Consider the following 16,696-nt stretch of genomic DNA (forward strand, 5'->3'; position numbering starts at 1 on the left):
ACAGCGGCCTTCCATATCATCTTCAAACTTGGTATTTACTTCAGTAACACTTCTTAGTTCAATCAATACTGTATCTTATTTTTCTACCCAAAAGAATTCTGGCACATCAAAAAGCTTGACACATCTTATGTCCACACAGTCCACTATGCTCTCTTCAAGTCAATTTCCACCCAGTCATTATCTGAATTTACAGTCTTTTCCAATTAAGACAAATCACAAATAACCAGTTATGTACAGCACAGGTGAAATAGTTAGTACAACTAAATCACAATTTGCCTCATGCATCTACAACAATCTCTGTTTTACCTTAAACTAATGATAGAATTCCACCATTTTCACATATTTCAAGTGAGACCATGTCACCTTTTTCAACAGTTAATGACCAAAACGTCACAATAATAATGACAATGTTTACAGATTGTAAGTTAATAATTCAGTCACTTTAGGACCTTCACAAGCTATTTTTTCCTCTACCACCAAAGAGTTCCATTCAACCCATCCACTTCATACCACCATCTCACTTACCTTCCACTTCATCATTTTAATCTGTCATTGCCAATATTTAGCATCTTCTACAAAAGAAAATTTACCTTCAACATATTTTGCCTTCCAGACATCTACCATCAATATAATATCATTTTCAAGATCTACTGCTGCAATGCTGACATCTACTCAGAATACAAATACCAATACAACCTCTTCATTAACAAATCAGCCATCTTTTCAACTTACTAGTGAGACTTCAATATCTCCTACTTCTTTTACCACATTATATTTTTAGGGGTTGTGTGCTAGTCTTGTAGTACTCCATATGCAAATGGTGGAACTGAGCATGCATAAATCTTTTCAGTGGTTCTGGGAACTGCCTTAGTCACCAGGGATGGCAGTGTGGCTTTATGCTTATAAGCTTGGCTTAAAAGCAAGCTTGGAGGAGGGTGAGGCTGGGATGCTGGGATGCTTTTTGGAGGTGTTGTTGGCTTATCCAGAGCCCCCTGTGGCGTGCTAATGGATTATTTTAGGATATTTTTACATTTTATCCTGTGTATAAATACATATACAAATTAAACCTTGACTCGATAAACATTGTTTTCTTCTCAAGACGAAAGGTCCACAATATGCTTTTCTACTAATTCTCATACCTCTGTACCATCAACTGAACTTCCTCTATAAACAGATATCACTTCTGTCACAGTCCACAGTTGTATGGGTACTGAATGCCAATGCAATGGATCAAAATGTTTTTTTAAATGTAACTATGGTGTAAGTATATCAAAAATGTAACAGTTAACAGAAAATTGAGCATTAATATGCATTATACATAAATAAAATGCACCTAAACTTAAAAAAATGTACTATAGCTGAAGGCAGGCCCAATAGGAAGGCAAATATTTCTCTGAGAATCATGAAAGTTTATATTTCTGACTTTCAAAATGTAACTCTCAGGCATCCAACTACTTGATTGCCATCTTAACCCATAAGGTATGTAAGTTTGCTTCTATTCCATCTATAAATTTTTAAGCTTGTTAACTATTAACTGTTTTATAACCATCTTTATGTCTTGGTTATGCTTTTTGCAACTTTCATTAGTAAAGGAGCAGATCCACAACACTGACGAGATGTGAATATCATGAATTTAGTGTAAATTATGCTTTTTAAAATTAGTTATAATTGAACTTATACTGTAAGGATGTATGTTTACTACTTCATTAATATGATATTCTTCCCATAAATGGAACCATCATTGTCAAAAGCACTGCAAGATACACCTACCCAAACAATTAATCACAAATTGATTTTCTCAACAATGATTTGGAACCCTTATTAAAAACAATTTTTAATAATACTGATTTGCTTAAGAATCTCATTGAAGCACTTGAAATGTTTCCATTCAGGATATTGAAGTTATAATGCAAAAAACTGAAATAGTAAGTAAGTATTAGTTCACATGGTAAATTGCCAATTTTATAATATTTCCCCCGAAAAATTATACTTATTCCACCATGGTCAACAATACATTTAACAGTGCGACTTTTAGAAATTCTTATAAGACTTGTATAGCTGTCACGGTACAGCCCCTCCTCCCAGACTCATGCGTCTTCATTTTTATGGCCACGCCCTCCCCATGCCTCACACCTGTTCCTAGTTTTCCGTCGTTAATGTGCATGTATTTAAGGTCTCGTCTAAGCGTTAGTGTTTGACTTTGTGTTAGACTGTGTGCCCCTGCCCGCCACGTTAGCGTTTGTTTTGTGTCAATAAATGTCACTTTGTCGTACAAGGCACGTTCCTGGGTCCTGCCTAGTCTCCAATATAGCTGTTTGAGAGCAGAACATTAATTAGGCCTCTTTTTTTTCTCCTCAAAATATGTTTCAGACTTAAAACCATTCTTAAACTGCAGTTTGGATTTTGCCAACTTTACACTGAAACTTGAAGATGCCTGGGTATGTGAAGGGCCATTTAAAAGTAATCTATTGCAATCTAAACACCACGGACTTCTCCAAGTCCCACTGGTCACGTGGTACGGCCCGCCGCGTGCAGTGAGGCTTCACTTCGTCTGATTTGTAACGAACCTCCCTTGTTTACACAAACTTGCACATGCTTTAATGTGATTGTATGAATTTAAACTGGTGTGTGCATCTTTGTCGGTCATTGCCTTTGTTCATGTCTTGTACCGTGTGTTTACATCGTTGATGTTAAACGTGTCAGTGCCCGCGTTTGTGTTTCTCGTTGACGTCAAGCTCCTTAAACTGTTACATTTAGTCGTTATATATTTGATCAATTAGGTATTACTAACTAAGCAATAAACATTTTTTTCTTGCGTGTACTTAATAAAAGGTCATTTTGGAACATATATTCAACATCAACATTCATATGTGGCAAAGGAGGCATCTACTGACAATTTCAGACCATATTTCAAGACTCAATATTAAACGTGCGTAAACACCATAGATAAGTCACATCGGTCTCCTATCCACCTTTGACATATCCATTTGTGTTAAGAGATGACGGTGACATGCTCCATGTGGAAATAAAAAGATGAGCTCCAGCCTTCACTGGTGGTTTTATGCTAATAAAATAAGACTATTAAAAATAGTTACATTTGGTGTTTAAAAAGGCTAATTATTTTTAAAATTATTATATGAAAAGACTGCTATTCTACTTTCTTTTCTCAATTTTTTTTTGGTATAATTTTTTTTTTTTTTGGGGGGGGGTCTGTGAGCAGCACTGTATATCTATCACTTCCTCTCTGTTGAATACTGAAACCTATTTTTTTCCAGGTATAGTCATTCCGGAATCAGATTTGCACCTTCATGTGTGGTTGTTTCATATAATTTATTTTTGTTTTAATGTGTAAACAGTTGTGTAACTGTCTGTCATATGGAGCTGTCACTGATTTAGAGCTGTTGGTTATGTCAAGGCACAGCCACCTCCTCCTAGATGCCTGTGTGCGTGCGTGCGTGTTCATATGCATGGCCACATCCCTCCCGTGTATCACACCTGTTCCTTGTTTTATGTTGTTTCCATGTATATATAAAGTCCTGTTTAGTCATTGGTCTTTGTCAGTGTTTGACCCATGTATGATGTGACTCAGCTAACCATAGTCACTTGCTTTGTTTTTGTGGCTCAAGTTCAGTGTTTATCTTCCGTCTTGTGTGTTAATAAACGATTAGCATGTCCCGTCTCGTCTCGGTATCCTGCCTGCCCTGCCTTGTAGCACTGCTCCAAACCAACCTATAAAAGAAAAGTCTCCATACTGTTGGGCACACTCCCTGCCATCACATCAGGGGAGAGTGTCCCTGGAGGATTTGGAGGGGGGCATGGTGGTATTCTAGGGTCAGACTCTGCAGAGTCCTATCTACCGTCGCTGGGCTACTGGTCCCAGTACAGTCATGAATAGCAGTATCCAGGGTTGGACTCAGCAGGGTCCTACCTGCTGTCTTCAGCCTCAGGTTGGGCACAGAAGCCAACAGCTTTGGGGATCCACCACTGGAAATAGAGCAGCCCCTCCGAGAGGATCCTCCCTCGGGTTCAGAGACCGGGACAGCGGACTCAGAAAGTGACGAGCCTCCGGCGCCTAAAGCTCCGCCCAAGGCCTGCTATTCTAGAGCCAGCAAGCTGCCCCATGTTACCTTCATAGAGACTTCATCATCATTGGATGCTCCCTCACCTAAGGCACAGAGCCCTAAAGCCCATGTGCCTACACGTGTGTCTCGACAAGGCTAAAAGGAAGCATCACCAGTACCTACTACAGAGACAGGCAAATCATCTGGTGCTCTTCCTGGCTTATCCACCCAAGAAACGGAGGAGTTATCACCACCCAAGTTGGTGTAGGCTGCTCCCACCTGGACTCGTTGGATTTCTATTCAGTCGATGACAGGGGAACTCGCTGGGGCTCCTTTCAACCTCCCCAGACTCTTTCCCCCTCTAAATTGTGCTTTGTCTCATGTACTTGTGCCCGTCACTGTTCATGTTCCCATTACTGTTACCATGCCAGTCCCTTCCTCTCCCTTTATGTCTGTTTGCCTTCCTGTTAGTGTGTTTGTCCCTGTGTCTGTCATTGTCATGGTCCCTGTCTTCCTCCCCTTTGTCCTGCTTGCGCTGGCCTGTGTCTGTTCGCTCAGTCCTCCAGCCTCACCATTTGGTGTTGGTCTGGGGGCCGTAGCTTGCTAGGCTGGCGTGCCGGGAGTCATGCCATTGGGGTGGGGGGGTGGGATGTGCGACTCCTAGACACTTGCTCCTAGATGCCTCCTCTGTTATATAACTCAGTATTACATCTAACTTATTTCTTAGACAGCTTGTTTAGATACTAAATGCAGACTTTAAGATCATAATTAATTTGCAACACATCCAGATACTCAAAGAGTAGCTGACAAATGGCTACATGAGATTACAAATGTATTTGTTTGAATAACAGTCATCTTGTTAGTATTCTGTAAAATGGATTAGATTTACTGTAGTCAACACAACCCCTTCTTCGTGTATTTTTTTGTACCTGTTCCTACTGAAATTGGACTTTATAAACATTTTGAAGTAAGCGACATTGATACTCCTTTGTCACTAGAGGGCACTACAAGCGCATGGGTTTATTTTTAATATACCCACATAATGAAAAGTGTAACATTTTTGAAAATCAAATGCACGCATTAATAAGGCTTAACATTTTAATAACATTTACACTTATATTGATAATTTGCTGCTAGGTTTTATCTTATGTCTTCTCTGTGTTCATGGATTATGTAGACACCACTGCATGTGCTGGTCGTACATTACAAAATATCTCTATTAATTTTTGAAATAAACATCTTCTGTTAATTCGTGCATCATCAATTTTAATTCAGTATCACCGGGCCCTATGTATTTTTGTTTACTATCTAAGTCGGTCCTCCCTGAGATGCTCCTTTGCTTTCAAGTTTAACAGCAGAGATCAAGCATCAGAGTCCATTATTCAAGCAGTTTAAATGATGGTTATCAATGACGTTATACCCACCCAGGCAGCATTAATTAAATGGGCCTAAGGCAAGATGCAGTATGAATTAGTGTGACTGTGGCTGTCATTCACAGGGATTACTGAACTGCAGCAGTAGCAAAGCCCGGAAGCTGGGTGGGACTGATTTGTCACCTTGACAACCATACCACACACACCACATGGCAGAACTCCATACTAGATTTCATAACCTCAAACAAAATAGAAATGTAGAAGTGTACATCATGGTTTAAAGATTCATATTTGTGTGTTTAAGAATATAGTTGCCTGTGTATTTTTTAAAATGCATTTCATAGGGGAATTTTACTATACAACACTGCTTTCAATCATGTTGTGATTAAGATAGACATATATTTGTTAAGTACTGAATACATCACCAGTCAGTTTACGTATGAGATTAGTGCAACATTGACTGTCAGTGTCCAGGGAAATGCTTTGTACTGTGAATGAAGGAAGCAGTCATCATATGTGAAGTTCTCTGCGCATAATGCACTTTAGAATTTAAATTATTCAATCAAAATCAGCATTTACATAAATAAAGGGTGTCTCAAAAGTAAGGAAACACCCACATACTCTATGAAGATAGGGAATGTTGTTCATATTATAGACAGAATTGTTGGTTATGCTGGAGTTCAGCCAGATATTTTGGCTAAAGTTCATCAGGAATGGGAGAAAAGTATAGCCTTAACTATACTATGTTTATTTATGTCCAAGACACCCTGTCTATATACAGAGATATTAAAATATTTATAATTCCCCCACATGTCCTCGTCTCTTTTTCCTTTGAGCCCAGGTCTTTTACCAGAAGCCTTGGGAGCTTGAGGGTCCTATGTAGAATCTGTTTCCAGGACTGCAGTTTTATGGATGGAGATCTCAGATGTTGTTCCTGGGATCTATTTGAACCATTCTCTCTTTGGTGGTCACAAAACAAGTGTTCTGATTACTACTGGAAACAATGTTGTCTTCATCTTCCACATATTTTCCAGCTCTTCTTTCAACCCTTGGTATTTATCGAGATTTTTTTTGTGTTCTTTGTTTCTGATGTTATCGCTTCGGATGCTACATCTCTTCTGCTGTTTATTATTTATTGATTTAATTATGAGGGAAGGTTAACAGTAAGGATGTCCCAGGGTGGTAGGGGCATTTGAGTGGTTCTAACAGATCCCTAGAAAAACATCATCAGTCTCAGTCTAGAAGAGTGTAATCCTAGGAACAGCAAAAATACTGTGCCACACCCTCAAACCTCCAAGCCTGTTAGACACCATACACATTTTGGCCAATTCACATTTTGGGTAAGTGGAAACTAGGTAAGTTAGGTTTTTTGCTCAATCCTTTAACATCAGCTCTTTATCAGACAACAGGAAGAAGTGTTCACTCTGTAAGATATCAAACCCGATGAGATGCCAGGTAACTGATTGGAAATCAGAAGCAGCATAAACATATCAGTTTAAAATGCTTAAAGTTAGTACACTAATGAGAAACAAAGATGTCTGTACTAAACATTATTAGTATTATTGTTGTTGTTATTAATGTGTTTGCCATGGTAACAACCAGTGTTTCCATTCAAATAGATCATCTTTTGGAACCACAGGTCTGCTGCCATCGCCATCAATGAAAAACTCCAGAACAGAGAGTCTTTATACTCTAAAGGTTAATGACTATTAAATCACAAAACAATTAACAATTAAAATATCCTTGAGACTGCTAAAACTATGCACATTTTAAAAGGGGGCTTGCATGACCTGGGAAATATAGTTATACAGGTTGGTCTCACTGGCTTGAATAGTCCACACTAAGGTCATGCATAAAAAAATAAACACCCAAAGAAAACCAGATCAGACCAGATTGTCCCTTTCACCCGCCAGCTAATCAAGAGGGCAAAATGTCATAATGAAAAACAGGAAACAGAGGCGTTAATGTACCTGTCGAAGTGTGTGATTCATGCTTTTAGCATGGTTGCTCAGTAAAACTGATCCAAGTCTAACAACCCTATCTAAAAATCAAGCTCAAGCCATTATGTGAGAAACTAGAAAACTGACCTGAGATCAGAAGAAAAGCCACACCACAAAATCACCTTCCTCCTGTCTGGAGTGAGGCCAACAGAAATGAAGCAGAGCATGAGGGCGTGGGCGGGATAAAACAGGCAAAACAGCAATATCTTTGTGTTCCGGGGAGATAGGCCATTTTTTACACAATGAAATAGAACAGGACATCAGACTAAGACCAAACTCAATTCATAAATAAGTCTGTTTATTTCTTTCCTTTAAAGGCTATACTACACATTGCACTATTATGTGTAGTTAGGAGGACTATGTTAAATACTTTTACACATCACAATATACTGTTCTCTCAGTGCATTTAGCTTTTACTATACCACAGCAGAGAATGTCTTATTTCTTCTTGAACTTGCCTTCATTTTTTTTCAGATAATACACAGGAAACAGGTCAAAGATTAAATAATACAACGCACAATGTAAACATTTTCTGATAAATGAAGTTGTAAAAGGATAAAAGAACCATACAAAACAAAAACAAAGTGGCATCAGTGTTGTTTGTATCCCATTGCCCATGTGAACTCAAAAAACATAAACTCTCAAGTTTGACAACATATTGACCTTTGAGCTCAGCAAGTTCATTCATTTTTTTTTCTTTTTTATTATCAGGGTTACTTTGATGCACTTGCTACATTTACTGAGTAATCATAGTGTTGGAACAATCTATAACAATAAAACATCTCATTTACCCGCTGCCAGCAGCCAAAGTCTTCAGGGGCCCACACCCACAGCAATCACGTCTGACAGGTCTCCATGTACAGGAACAGGAAAGTCTGTTTGAGTTAGGTCAGCCAAATGTACTACACATGGACAAACTACATATTCATGTCTAAAACTTTAAGGGGGTTGGAAAACACATTCTTTGCTGGAGCAAAGGTTTATATCTAGCCAAGCAGAAAGAAAAACAATGTAATCAAAAATGGAGATTAGAGTTAATGGTTTTCTTGGTCTGAAGTACATTAGAGGGAAACTGGCATCAGACAGTAAATGCTTTGTCCGCTTAGTCCATACACAAATCATTATCCTTCTGGGATATTTGAAGAATTTTTCATTCCTGTCATGGGAGGTAGTTCTGGGGACAGTTCTTTTCACAACTTTGACTCACAGCTTGGTTATCAATATTCAAAGACAATGGCTAAAGAGCAAGACCAGCGCACTTTCACAGGTTTCAAACCAGTTGACTTTTGCGCAATAAACTCTATAGGTTACACTTTGGAAAGCAGCTAAAATTGGGGTACTCTTCATTTCCCTTTCAACATGGAAAATGAGAGTAAGAAAAATGCTGTTATGATGGCTGCAAGCTATGCTTTTGTACATGATCTTGTAGCATCTAGCAAACAGATTTTTGACTGTTACCATTAACTCTGATATTAACTTAAAATTCACTAACATTCCACTTTTGAAATCTCAAAAATCATGTTGGAGGTAGTCAAACAGTCTGACAGAGCACAAACAGGAACACAGTGTAGGAGTACCTGTTTATGCAAGCCAGGTTTGAGTACTATCACTGTATTTGTTATTATAATTCATCATTGTTTACAAATTTTATCAAGCTTTTAGCATCTTAGAAAACCTCTGCTTTAACAGAAGCTAAGTTTCATAAGTTTAGAATGTATCTGATTAGCAACTTCCAGCTTGTATTACACGGTTTCCTGACTAAATCTATTGTTGTACATTTCTCCACTTGTATCCTGTATGTAAAGCTTTGCAGCATCTCAAATATTATCCATGTATAACAATGAACATAAAAGCTACATTTAGATCATTCCTATGTAACAAGCACATTTTCATCAGAACTTCTGATTGCAGTTTTTCACAATCAAAATCACAAATATACAACACAGATGGGTCTCTCACACATGCACGCACACACACGTACACACAACACCTCTAGACAGCCACCAAGAGCATTAGTAATCCAGGAGGATAAACAGCATATATTTCCAACTTTGTGCCTATTTATTCACAATGGAATATTCAGATTTAGATCCTATCCTTCACTTGCAATATGGCCACAATGCAATTTGGCCTTTTCATACTTCATATTTAGTGTGCAACACAAACAGGTGCAGATACTGACTCACCGTCCCTCAGCTCACACACATAGCTCTGCAGCACTCGCTTAGCCACAGAAGCAGCAATCCTCAAAGCAATACAAAGCATGACTACTATAAGACAAAAAAAGAAAAAGGAACTGAACAATGGTGAGGTACCAGACCAGCTCATACCTAATAACTGCACCACAATGGTATCATTTAAAACACTTACATTTCACATAATGAGCAATGAGTTAACAAAGCATATAAAACATTATTCGGAGACAACATCCGTCGTTGTCCATAGTGCTTTTTAAGCAGCACTTTCAGGAGCTGTGTTTCCATTTTGAGAAAACAAAAATCTCAGTATCTGCTACTGGTTTGTAACTTACCCTACTTTTTCAAAAACTAGGATAAAACTAACAATAAAAACTGCTTGACAGCAGTACAAGAGTCCTCGAGATGCACAGACAGCAATTGCCAGGATAATGATTCTCTCGAAAAATGGAAGTGAAGCTCTGTCCATATCATACAAATGTAACCCTATACAAAGTCTGAGTGTATTTTCTTCTTGCTTTGGCCAGCCAAATCTAGGCCGGAGCTTGTGGCATCAGTGCTTCGAATTGTGTCGTCCAGAAAATACTTCTCGTGCTTGTCTAGGTATGCAGGTCGTTGTGGCAACAAGAAATAGTGTGTGGTGCTGGCCTTCCTGCCATTCTCCATGACAGGTAAAATGCATGGGGAGCCCTCACTGTTTTGCCGTTGTAGACCTCGGCTCACATATTTAGGGTCCGGGGCGAAGCTCTGTGTTGGTGGCATGATCCCGTTGAGGTAAATGGGGAGGCTCTTGGGGCTAGGTGTCCGGGGCACACTGCTGGACAAAGGTTCTCTCGGGGGTACTTTGGGGGGTCTGTCTTCATCACTGTAAGGCCCAGAAGACACCTCTGCTGACCAGCGACGGCAGTCTGGGGTCTTAGCTGGCCGCGGTGGAATAGGGATTCTGGGAGGGACTTCAGGTTTGTCTAGGCCATGGGTGTTCCGCTGCTGACAGCACAGGCGAAGGGCGGAGGGTTTATTAAAGGAGCCTGCAGGGCCGGAATGGGAGCGACGCAGCTTGCGCTGGGCACGATCCTGCTGCCGGAGGCATGCAACCTGCAGCATGTGCTGCTGTTCATGAAGCTCCTGTTCATGCTGCTGGGGAAAAATGCTTCCCTGGACCTCGTGATCCTGCTTTTTCTTGGACTGCTGCTGTTGCTTCTTTTGCTGGGATACCGGCCCCTCCAAATAGGCATAGTTGATCTGGCCACCATCCCTAAAACTCCTTCGACTGTGCATGCTATAGCGGAAGGGAGATGGTTTCGGACAAGGGTCAGGAACCAGACAGCGGCTGTCATCCCCAGTAAAGAATTCCACCTCGATGTCTGTTGCTTGGTCAGCTGATAGCTCTGCTGAGCCGGGGATTGGGGGAAGAGGCTTGGCTACACGACTAGGTGTCTGAGGTGGGGAGGCACGCTCAGAAACACATAGACGCTGGAATCCAGGGACCACCTGGTCGTCCTCAATGGGGCTAGGGTTAAAGGGATCAACCGTGGATGATAATGAAAGCTGTGTGGGTCGCGACTTTTTAGGAGGCAATGGCTGGGTCCCAGTACAGTTTTGGGAATGGGAATGGAATCTCTGTTCTGTGCAAAGGAGAAAGAAGAAAAAAATACACCTGAACCTTTCATTATTCTGCTAAACAAAATATAGCTGGCTAGGTCACCAAAAGCTTTTTCCTGGCAGCTACATCATGAAAAAATGAAAATAAATCATTAGAAAATTTCCCATCAAATGTACATAGGAAAGGAAAATGTTTTGGATCTCTTTATTGACAGTTATATGAATACTTCTGTTATGCAGTAGAAATAGAAATTTGACTTACTGACTTCAGCTAAGAATGATGGCTCATGCTTATGGGGTTGAAGGTTACAACTCACAGCTGGATCAATGCTTAGGTACAAGCTAAAGGAGAAAAAAAAAAAAAAGAAGAATCTCTCACTTTCATATGAGCTACAGCATCCAGAAACTGTTCATGAAGCATTTTGGACAAGCATACCCCTTGTTTTGTCAGAGGTCTTCAGAGAAGATTCACAGTCTCATAAAACTAATCCATCTTCACTGCTCACCTTACCATAACATGTCAACAGGTCATGGTATCAGTACTGAGGAACTCACTTCTCGCAATCATGGTTGTATTTCCAGGAAGGCTTGGTTCCATCCATGCTAGGGCAACAGCTGCCCCGCAGGAAGAGGCTTTGTGTGGGTAGACAAATCTCCTGGGCCGTCAAGCCTGCAGTGGACATGCTCCAGATGCAATCGTATCACATTCAAGCCAGAAAACAATCTGTTCCTGAACCTGTCAAATGCTGCGCTGTACCTGCAACACAGCCACAGGGGAAAGAACATGACTAATTTGCATTAAGAAAAATAAATTAAGTTTGAAGGTATCAGCAATGCATTGTATCCTTTTGCATGTTTTATTTTAATGGTTATAGTCCTTTTTACACTGCTCTGTGAGAGTCTTTCTGAATGCTACTGTGCCTGTAGTATAGCGCAATAGAGTGTTTTATACCATCTATGGCGAGAATTGCAGCATTCTCTCTGCAGGATTTAAGACTGATCAGTCTGGGGCCTTCAGCAAGGATGCCAGAGCTGCACCCCACAACCCCCCTTATACCCCATTCTTTTACTTTTTGCAATGCAGCCTGCATTCTCTGACACTAATGAGACACTATTATTGTCTTGTGTAGCAGACCCTTTTTGAGATCTTTTCAGAAGAGAACACTGTGCAACATTCTCCTCGACCACACCATCAGAGGTTTGACAAATGATAGGTTTGATGGGACTCTGAGACAACTACATCTCCATGAGCCCTGAGGACATGTAGCATCCAAACTAATTTGCTAACTGCTGTTAGACACACAATAGCATGTTTTAAACACTGAACAACCACCTGTTACTTTTACTGCATGTCAGCAAAGATTCATTATCAATGATGTTTGCACTGTAGTATCAGATGAGACATTTTCTGAATGATGCTTTTAATTTTTTCATTCTTTAATCCACTGCTGCATGCCTCCAGCATGATGGAATGAGGTTCTGAAGAAGTCTGATGGACTTCCCATAAGACCAAATACAATTTCCATTGAGCACAGCAGCTTACAGCTTTAGGAAATTTAATGAAAACCAGTTTTTCCACTAATTCGTCTGTGCATAGACCTACCTTTATGGATGACTACAAGAGAGATTATAGATCCTAAAACAACAGACATCTGATCGTACCCTGAACTCCATTCTACGGCAGCCATGGCCAAATTAAGATATGCCATTTCAATTTTAATTGCTTTCAAACAATGGGAAAAAATTTAAACCTAGGAAACCAAATTATTTAACACATGGGGTGTATTCCAGTCTATTTAAAACAACAACAAAAAAAAAGCACTGTCAAGCCTTCTAAAGTATTTCTTGAGACATTTATGCAAATAACTTGCATAAGCCTTTTCTGCCAAATGGACAGTGTTTTGCAGCACAGTTTGTTTTAAAAAAAGAATCAAGTACATGCTCCAAGGCAATCTATAGGGGAACCATAGCTAATACACCCTTCACGCTATGCCAGACAGGTTTTGAACTTGCAACACAATTAACTGGAAAACCTGAAATGCCTACATTATGTTTTTGCATGTGCTCTACAAAGACTATCATTAGAAGGGCACTGCAGACATGTCATATTCAAGAAGCATTTATGAAGCACAAAAACTGCATGCGACTCCGATGCTTTGGGACTGCCATTTTGAGATATAAGGGCTCAGGAAGGGCACTTCCGCTGAATACCCAGCTCTGGTGGTCCTATATTGCAGAATTATTACCAAAGCTTGCGTGAGTAGCACACTGCCCATTAAATGACACTGAATCTGAACTCCAGCTGAACTTGAAGTGCTGAGAGACAAGAGAGCCAACTACAAAGATAACAGAACATGTCAGCTGTTCTAAAATGACAGCACAGCATGCAAGTGGGCTGTCATTTTGATCTGGAAAAAAAGACATGGGGAAAGAAAAGAAAAACACAACCAGATCTCCCCTGCATCCTGCATGCTATGAGCTTCGGATAGAGTCACTCTGCACAGCGCAACCTGATCCATGATAATGAAGGCAAGCGCTTCCTCTCAGAACAGGTGCAAGGCATACAGTGCTAGCAGTGGTCAGTAAAGACATTTCTCTGCAGTATTTATGGTTGCCGGAAGCAAATGCTAACAGGTTCTACTGTTATGAGACAAAGAGGCTGTGGTCTGATAACGATTACATTGACAGAGGTTTGGAAAGCAGACAGCTACCCTAAAAGCTTAATGTGGCACCTAAACTCCAAATAATCAACTAGTTTAACTGGAATCTGATAACCATATTTTCAAACTATACTAAAATGTCAGGCTGTACTTCCTTGTAGGTATACGCTGCTAAACATAATAATCAGGGCTAATAATGCAGTAGTCTGAAGTGTTTCAAACACTTCAAAATAAGTAAGCTATCTCTCTACAGTGTTAAGTGTAGTAACATGAAAATGTAGAACTGTACCATGGAGATCTCCCAAATCATAGAGGGCTTTAGTTCATATATTACATTTGACTAATGAATATCGTATGGTATAGAGTACCTATAACATAAATTAAATTAGCAATTTCAATGACGAAATATCTGACAAACTTCTGTTCTGTTAAAGGAAAGACACCAGTTCACACCCCACTCTGTACACCTTTGCCGCGGTAACCGAGCAACCATACCCGCTCTGCTTGCGCGGCAAGGCAGCGATCTATGCGCACGCCCCCCTCGCCAGTCCGCCGGCTAGAACTCTTACGTGTGCGTAATGGCTTCCGCCAAACGTCCAGATGACTCATCTGAGGAGTGCATTCTTGTAATTTGACTGGATGTTGCCTGATGAAATAACGTTTCTTAAGCATGGATTGGCTGCTGTTTAAACAGTAGTATTACAACGAGATGTCAGATTGGCACCGGTCTGACATGCATTTCCAAAATTCGTTAGTCTGTCAAATACTAAATTCATTTATTCACCATTGTTAAATCACTTTTCTAACAGCAATAAAAATAATACAAAATTAAGCCAGGCTATCCTGTTGTCTTAGGTTACATAGAGTATTATTATATTTAGTCTGTCACCACGATAAACATTTTGCAATTGCTGTGATACGTGGGTAAAATCTGATTTTATAGTCCAGTCAATGCGTAGGACGCGAATTAAAGTCTAACTTAAATTTTGTTTAGTAACACGCTTGTTCTTTCCACATGTCTTGTCAAACAATCATTACATGCGTTTGTCATTAGCACACAAATATGCGCATCAAAAATAAGAGAGAAAAACATGTCAATGATGCATTTAAAACTCACCTTAACCTCCGATTAGTCTGTATCCGCACTCACTATTCCAAAATTACGTACAAACAGTTAAGTGCATATTGTCATAAAGATCCAGTTTTGTGAGTATGTAAACTTAAGTTAACTCGCTTACAATACTATAGATAAGTGTGTGCATTCGCTATTTTTGTTATAGCGCTTACAATGAATCCTTAACAACGATTCTTCTGTGTGCGATGTTCTTTTAAGCGTTATCAGTGCTAGGACATTCTGACTCCGCCTTAGCCAGTTCTTAAAGCCGCAGTACACAATTTACTGCACGCACATGCCCTGGTTAAGTTCATCAACAAGAGTGCGCATTACTCAGAGCTTCAGTTTTCAGAATGGGAAATCTATAGTTCTTCTAGAACTGAGTAGTGGAATTATTTGACCCAACCGCCTAGCAAAATATTAACCCTTTTTTTGAAAAAGATGAAAGGCTACTGTATAATTCTCTTTCTCTGTGCATTCTGCAAAAAGATGGCTTTAAAAAAATAATAAAATAATAAAATCCACAAAAATCTGCATCTACAGCATACTCCTCTGCATCTGGATGAAGTATGATTAAAACAAATACTTGGAGTTCCTTCTAATTAAATATTACCCTCCCTTCCATTAGATTGTCTTTAATAACCCTGTGTTCAGAGCAACATGTGGTGCCAGAGTGACTAACCACACCAAGCTTTGGTTAGAACAGGCATCCTGAACAGAGGAAAGGATCTGTCTGAACACCCTGTATAAAAACTCCTGTGCATGCAAAATGTTGGGAGGGGGATGACACAGACACAGAGAGAGAAGTTGTTTGAAGCTATAATGATGTTCCAGGGCTTTAGCTACATCTATACAAAAAGAGGACCTGTCTGAAGAGCCTGAGGAAAAGAGAATAGAGACTGGGAGTGGGAGGCAGACATGGAGATGGCTCCAGGACTGATAAGAGAATGTAAACATGCAGGGACACAGTATCATCAGTCTGTTGGCTGGAGCCCATATAAGATGGTAACTTCTTGTCAGATATACACAGGTGATGTAACTTAAGCAGTGTTTTTGTACATAAGGCATACTTTGAATGTAATGTGTAACATCTCTCTCAGGCCTGGGACTCAGATCTTTTTCAAGACATAATAATCAATTAGCATAGTGATAACAAGAAAATTCAAACAAGATAAATGTTCAAACAAGAGATAATTCTACCAGAGGATACATTAAGGTTCAATCCTCAACAAAATACTGTAAAAGGTCTGTCCTGTTTTGTTCACAAATTAAATTAAATAAAATTGCTTTTATTGTCACATCACTTTAAGACAGGTGTGAAGGTGAGAGAAAAGCTTGGGGGCGTAGTCCCTCGCCCCAGTGCGATGGCTGACAACTTACAGAGTCAAAACATTTTTAAAAAGCAGGTACATGAGGTGACTTCCAAACAAGGATACAGTCACAATGGCCCACATAAAAGCTATTAAGTGCTAAAGCAAACAGGGACCAAGAAAGCGAAAACAGGGATAACAAAATGTAGTTGGGTTGCAGTGTTGCAAATCCTTGCCTTGGCCCCTCAGACCTAACAGGCTTTATCATGAGATATTTGGATGCGGATGGGACAGGCCTCTTTCTAATCCCCTTTTATAATTTTCAGGCACATTTTTCACATTCCATCAGGCTAGTTGTGGTCAGCAGGAGAATAGAGTGCC

The 16,696-nt window shown here is 39.9% G+C and overlaps 1 protein-coding gene across 1 annotated transcript; it reads right to left on the bottom strand.

Annotated features, from left to right (window-relative positions):
• Positions 1-7,711: 7,711 nt before the first annotated feature.
• Positions 7,712-15,222, bottom strand: errfi1a (ERBB receptor feedback inhibitor 1a). Its single transcript, XM_027001927.2, has 4 exons — positions 15,009-15,222; positions 11,787-11,988; positions 11,494-11,573; positions 7,712-11,254 (listed from the first exon to the last, which is right to left on the bottom strand). Exons 2-4 carry the CDS (start codon positions 11,912-11,914, stop codon positions 10,116-10,118), a joined length of 1,347 nt encoding a protein of 448 aa, XP_026857728.2. The 5' UTR covers positions 11,915-11,988; positions 15,009-15,222; the 3' UTR covers positions 7,712-10,115.
• Positions 15,223-16,696: the final 1,474 nt, after the last annotated feature.

This window comes from Electrophorus electricus, chromosome 20 (assembly GCF_013358815.1).
Source record: "Electrophorus electricus isolate fEleEle1 chromosome 20, fEleEle1.pri, whole genome shotgun sequence".
NCBI lineage: Eukaryota > Metazoa > Chordata > Actinopteri > Gymnotiformes > Gymnotidae > Electrophorus > Electrophorus electricus.